The 6444-nt window shown below is 51.5% G+C and overlaps 1 protein-coding gene across 1 annotated transcript in view; it reads left to right on the top strand.

The window, feature by feature from the left end:
- The window catches only part of LOC133123447 (uncharacterized), a 68823-nt gene extending 62945 nt beyond the window's left edge, over window positions 1–5878 (top strand). The window contains exons 4-8 of the mRNA XM_061233912.1: window positions 2050–2539; window positions 3047–3185; window positions 3778–3979; window positions 4268–4505; window positions 4830–5878. Coding sequence (XP_061089896.1) covers window positions 2050–2539; window positions 3047–3185; window positions 3778–3979; window positions 4268–4505; window positions 4830–5878 — 2118 coding nt within the window. The remainder of the gene's footprint in view (window positions 1–2049; window positions 2540–3046; window positions 3186–3777; window positions 3980–4267; window positions 4506–4829) is intronic.
- Window positions 5879–6444: the final 566 nt, after the last annotated feature.

Raw genomic sequence — 6444 nt, forward strand, 5'->3', positions numbered from 1 at the left:
GATGTCTCCTGCAAATCAGACATCATGTCAGACGTTGTTCAATTTGGAGCCAGAAGCAGTAGGGCCGTGAAGGCAGCTCCTCCACTGAGCATGTGAGAGAGTGAGTCAGCAGTGATGTGGACTATAGCTGATTCATCCACAAAGTATTGTTGTATTGTCCTTACAAGAAAATCAGCATAAAGGGAGACATCAGATGAAGTAAAAACACAGATTGCAACTACATTTTCCTGTGGGAAAAAAATACTGACTGACGGTTTTTTTTACCATATTGTTACCATTGAATTAACATGGAAAGGGTGTCTGCAGTGGAAATAAGCATACAAACTTAAACCCGGTTTTGGCCGCTTGTTCAAAGTGTAAGTGTTTGCTCGGGATTACTATCACATGACTGGATAGAGCATTGCTGTCTTTGATGTGTGCTACCTGTTGGTTGATGCACATATCAGGTCGCATCCTTGGTGATTTCTTCAGCAATGGTTCTGGAACTTTCCACCCCCCATAGCCAGCAGCACACTAAAACCCATCGGCACTACTGGGAGGCAGCTGCTAGAACTTATTTTGGAAATCAGTTCCTCCTTGTGCTCATACACACCTCACTGCTCCCCCACTGAGTCCATCCCCACACTTTACTTACAGCTTGATGGTCTCCCAGCACCTCCGTGTGCAGGTTTATGTGGAAGCGATGCAGCAAAGCTTTTCCTCCCTGCACACATGTATACTGTTAACAATCAGCAGGTTTTCACAATAAATTCTCACAATAAACTACTGTAATCACGCTTTTGCAATGCGTGATGGGTAATTATCTGGAATATTACAGTAAGCCGCTGTGAATTCGAATTATAGCGGCTTTCTGACATTTTAGCAATGCATGATGGGTAATTATTTGGAATATTACAGTAAGCCGCTGCAAATTTGAATTATAGCAGCTTTCTGACATTTTTGCAATGCATGGTGGGTAATTATTTGGAATATTACAGTAAGCTGCTGTGAATTCAAATTGCAGCGGCTTTTTAAAGAGACTGCACCGCACTGTGAGATGGCCGTTACTAAATTTTTAATGGCCGATCCAGGAGAACTTGGAATTGCGGTGTCTTCCGTCTAAGGGAGAAGAGACTTGAGAGTAGTGTCACTTATACTTAAGGTATGTGCAGTTATTTCAGCATGAAATGAATATATTTTACTGTATGTGTATCTCTCGATTATGACTATGTTTGTGGCAGGATAATACCAGTAATGTTATCGTTAGCTAGGTTAACGCTTTCTATAATTTTGGAAAATAATTACTGTATACTACTATGCACTTACTGTGAATGTTCTGCAATTATTAGCCCGTAATTTACCGAGAAATTACAATATGGTGTTTTTTTTACAGTGTAACTGTGCCTATGGGACTTGGCTCTGCAAAGCAAAGGGAGTTTATATGTGAGCAAAGTCAAGGGGTTCCAGGAGAGTATTAAGTAAAGAATTGCTGCTGGTTGTTACATATGATTCTATTTTACTGTTTTCATTGGCAATAGCAATTCATTAAAATATTGATGTAATCCCCATCAATATTATCAAATAGTTTTGTAGTTGTATTAACATACAAGTTACTGATGTTTTTATTTAAAGCCAGTGAAAACAAAAATCAATTCAAAGCAACTTCAGAATGAAAGGTTCTTTAATCCACTGGTTGTCTTTCACAGCTCACCAATGATAATACATCTTGGTATCCATATTGCTTTGCCTATGTGCAAGAGTTTAGATGTATCTTCTATCCACTTTCATTCTCATGTATATGCTACTTATATTCTTACAGGTTTTTAACCTATACAGTAAACCAAGCTGCCTACATGGGGGTACAAGCAGCCCAGCAGTTCTATTTCTTTATTAGCTTCACTTTAAGCTCTATGGGAATTGGATTTTATCCAATCTCGAGACTGAAAACGATCTACGCAATGCCATCTTGATGGCCAATCAGGGCAAAGATGCGCTTTAGCGACCGAATTTGCATACGGTGGCTATATAAGCGACATCGCAGGCCGTCATTCTTTCTTCTCAAATTTTCAGCGCAAGGTTAGCAACCTAGCTGGAGACTTACGTTTCTACCACGCCGAAGTTCTTCCTCTGCGAGCAGAAACGCGCCGCTGTGAGGAAGGAGCTTTTTTTCCCGACTCAAAGGCCCTCGCTAGACGACGTCGAGCTCGAAGATTCGCCATGAAGCGGTGCCAAGGGTGCGACGCAGCCGTGGAGGGTACGGACCCTCACACTGCTTGCGTTATGTGTCTCGGCGAGACCCATGCTCTCGCGGCCTTAACTAAGGTGACCTGCACCGCCTGCGCTGCACTCGGGGCGCAGGAGCTACTGCGCCGGGCAAGCATGCACCGCGAAGACGCCAGTTGGGCTGACTTCCCGGAGCCTTTTGCCATGCACTCTCAGGAGGACAGACCGAACCTGCGCGATGGCAGGGTTCCGTCTGACACGGCCCATCTGGAAGAGGCGCTCCTGACCCTCGCTAACAGCTCTGGGGACGAGGACGACGACCTCCTTCTCCACTCTAGTGACCAGGAGATGCTTCCAGACGACAGTTTGGAGCCTTCCGGCTCTGTCGCTATCCCAACGGCGACGGGTGAGTTGGAGCACCACCCCTCCCTGTTGAAAGACTTTCCGGTCGTGATGAAAGCGGCGGCGACCAGAGTGGAGCTCCCCTGGCCCCCTCCTCCTGCAGCGCCTGTAAACCAGCTGGTGGCTCCAGTGTACAGGCGCGACACACCGAGGCACGGTGTGCAACCGACCCCCGTCTGCCCGTCTGTGCAGCACTACGTGCAGCTAACCTGGGATAAGCCTTTCTCTACGAAAGCCCCGGTAGTGTCTTTTTCGCCTTTCACGGTGGTGTCAGGCCGACAAAAGCTTCAGACGGAGGGGGTTCCGCGACTCGAAGATTCCTTGGCTACTCATCTCCTCGCCCCCACAGCAAGGTGGAGCGCAAGGAAGCCTAACCTTCCCACTCGGTCTGGGCAGATATCAGCTGCCTTGTCTGAACGTTCGTTTATCTGCGGTTCCCAAGGCGCCGATGCAACGAACAATCTTGCTATCCTAGCGATAGCACAGACGAACTTGATCGAGTCCCTTACTTCCTCCCTCGCAGATGATGTTTCTGCCGAGCTGAGGAAGAACGCGGGCGCAATCCTGCACCTCACCCAGGGGTTGGCACAGGATTTTGGACGGATTATGGGCTGGAGTGTAGCCTCTCTCCGGCACTTATGGCTAGCGAACTCGGCACTCCCTGAAGCGGACAAGGTCCCCCTCCTCGATGCCCCAGTCTCTCTCAACGGTCTCTTCGGTCCAGCGGTGACCGAAGCGATAGCGAGGTTTAAGCGACTGGATGAGGAGAGACCCACTCTGCAGAAGCACCTGCCTCTTGCTTCAGATGCAAGACGCCAGGATCACCGTTCGTGGTCTAAGACTCGCCGCACTCCTGTGTCGTCAGCCCGGCGCTCAATTGAGGAGCAGCCCGGTGGCCGTAGAGACGCTACCACTATTGCTAGTGGCAAGGCTTGGACGAAGCCGTTCAACCCTGCTGCACCCAGGGCTCACCCGCCTCAATCGAAAGCCCAGAAGCGTTCCTGAATCTCCGCGGGAGAGTGTCATAGAGGCGATCCGGTCGAGTGGACCGGACACCCCTCCTGTATCACTGACTTTACTAGCGCCTACTCGGGAGCGAGTTTCGCCCTTACAGTCACGAAGCACACTCCCCCTATTGTTACACAAACATTTCCCTTGCCCTCTGCCTCAAAGCTGGCATCAGCGCATGGTGATTTCTCAGTCAAAAGGGGCCTTTTTCCCCGACATTCAGGCAGTATTGGAGTCCTCGCCGGCTCAGAATCGAAGCCGGCCAGGACTCTACGTCGGCCTATCACAGATAAGCACCAGGTCGCTGGCTCGAATTCGACCCCGCCCCCACTTAAGAGCCGGGCTTCTGCAGATTCAGAAGCCCGTGGTACAGTCTGCACTGCTTTCAACCAGGTCCGCGTTCAACCTTTGTGCTTGGACTCGGAAGTGCATGCTGACGCCATGGCTCAGTACTGTAATCAGAGCGGGCTACGCGTTACAGTTCGCTGTCCCCCCTCCTCCTTTTGTAGGAGTAAGGGAAACGAATATGCCCCTGCATCTAAACAGCGCACTTTCCCAAGAGATAGAGACTCTCTTGGCAAAAAGCGCGATCCGCCTAGTCCCCAAACACGACGAAATGCGAGGGTTTTATTCCCTTTATTTCCTCGTTCCAAAGAAAGACGGCGGTGTGAGACCAATACTGGACCTGCGAGCTCTGAACCGTCATTTGGTGAAACGACGTTTTCAGATGCTAACGCACAAGCGCGTAATGAGCTCAATCAGCCAAGGGGACTGGTTCACGCTCGTAGATTTAAAAGACGCTTACTTCCATGTGAACATTGTGCAGCGCCATTGGCAGTACCTTCGTTTCGCTTTTCTGGGAAGAGCGTACGAATTTACCAAACTCCCATTCGGTCTGTCCCTGGCACCCCGCACCTTCGAAATGGTGGCGCGGGCTGCTATCGCCCCGTTGCGACAACAGGGCATACGTGTTTTAACGTATCTGGACGACTGGCTTGTGTTAGCCCCTTCCAGGGAGTTGGCTGCGAAACACACAGAGATGCTGATAACCCACATCGAAGGATTGGGTTTCACCATCAACCGCGACAAGAGTGTTTTCACCCCGAGCCAATGTGTTCAGTACCTAGGGCTCCGGCTGAACTCATTGTCAATGACGGCGCGTCTCTCTCAGGAGAGAATTGCTTCCCTGAGAGGCCACGCTTGCCGATTTCTCCCAGGTCGCTGCATCAGTGGAATCACGATTATGCGCCTGTTGGGTTTAATGGCGGCAGCAATCGCCGTGGTTCCGTTGGGATTGCTACGCATGAGACCGGTGCAACTCTGGCTCAAGCGAATGCATTTCGATCCAATGAGAGACCGCGCAAAGCTGTTTCGCATTCCGCAGTCGGTTGTGAGAGCACTCTCGCACTGGCGAGATGGGCGAATGCTGAGTGTCGGTGTGCCAATGGGCGCTATCTCCACTCATGTCCCTGTATACACAGACGCCTCCACCAAGGGGTGGGGGGCGGTCTGCAATGGAATGATGGCGAGCGGGTTGTGGAACCCTCCTCTGCCTCATATCAATGTGCTGGAGATCACAGCAGTATGGCTTGCATTACAACGTTTCGAACCCCTTCTTCGGGGCAGACACGTTCTAATCAGAAGCGACAACAAAGCGACAGTCGCTTACGTAAACCGAGAGGGCGGCACGAAATGTCCACATCTACACCGGCTGGTGGTGAGGATCTGGACTTGGGCATACCCGCGAGTTCGCTCCTTACGGGCGCTCTACGTCCCGGGGCAGCTGAACTGCGGCGCAGACCTCTTGTCTCGGGGCGGTCCCTCCCCCCTAGAGTGGTGTCTTCACCCACTCGTGGTAGCGGAGGTGTGGTCACGCTTTGGGAAAGCGAGAGTGGATTTATTCGCCTCCCGACAGAATGCGCATTGCCCATTATGGTTTGCGATGACAGCAACCGGCTCGCCCCCACTGGGAGTGGACGCGCTAGCCCATTGCTGGCCCAAGGGCCTCCTTTATGCCTTCCCTCCCTTTGGTCTGGTACCGCAGGTACTAGCCAAAGCGAGAGAGGAGAGGAAACCCCTGATTTTGATCGCGCCAGATTGGCCGCACAAACAGTGGATGGCCGATGTAGCCCTGCTGCTGACCGACGTCCCGTGGCGACTTCCCCAGCGCCGGGACCTCCTGTCTCAGGGGGCGGGGACTATTTTTCATCCCCACCCAAGCAGGCTGCGCCTCACGGCTTGGCCCCTGTTAGGAGCAGGCTCATGAACATGGGATTGAGCGAGGCAGCTGTAAATACTATACAGCATGCTCGCGCTATCTCAACTACAATGTCTTATAAAGGCAGATGGGAGGCCTTCGAGACTTGGTGTCTCGAACGCTCTCAGGACCCCCTGGTGTGCCCTGTATCCGTAGTGCTCAACTTTGTGCAGAGCCTACTTGATAAGGGGTTATCTTTGTCCACGTTAAGGGGGTATGTCTTCGCAATTTCTGCGTGCCATACTGGCTATAGTGGCTCTACGGTGGCTGCCCACCCCCTGGTAAAGCGTTTTATCCAGGGCGTCCGGCGTCTGAAACCCGTGGCCCCACCCCGTGTTCCGCAGTGGGACTTAACGGTGGTACTAAAAGCCTTGTGCAGCCCTCCTTTCGAACCGCTGGAGAGCGTTGAGTGGAGAGCTTTGTCCCTTAAGGTAGCGCTGCTTACTGCGCTAGTTTCTGCTAAGCGAGTAAGCGATTTATGCGCCTTGTCTGTGCACCCGGACTGTCTCTCCTTTTCAGGATCTGACAGAGTCGTGCTGAGACCGAACCCTGCGTTTACCCCGAAGGTAATCACC

This window comes from Conger conger, chromosome 3 (genome assembly GCF_963514075.1).
Source record: "Conger conger chromosome 3, fConCon1.1, whole genome shotgun sequence".
NCBI classification, from domain to species: domain Eukaryota; kingdom Metazoa; phylum Chordata; class Actinopteri; order Anguilliformes; family Congridae; genus Conger; species Conger conger.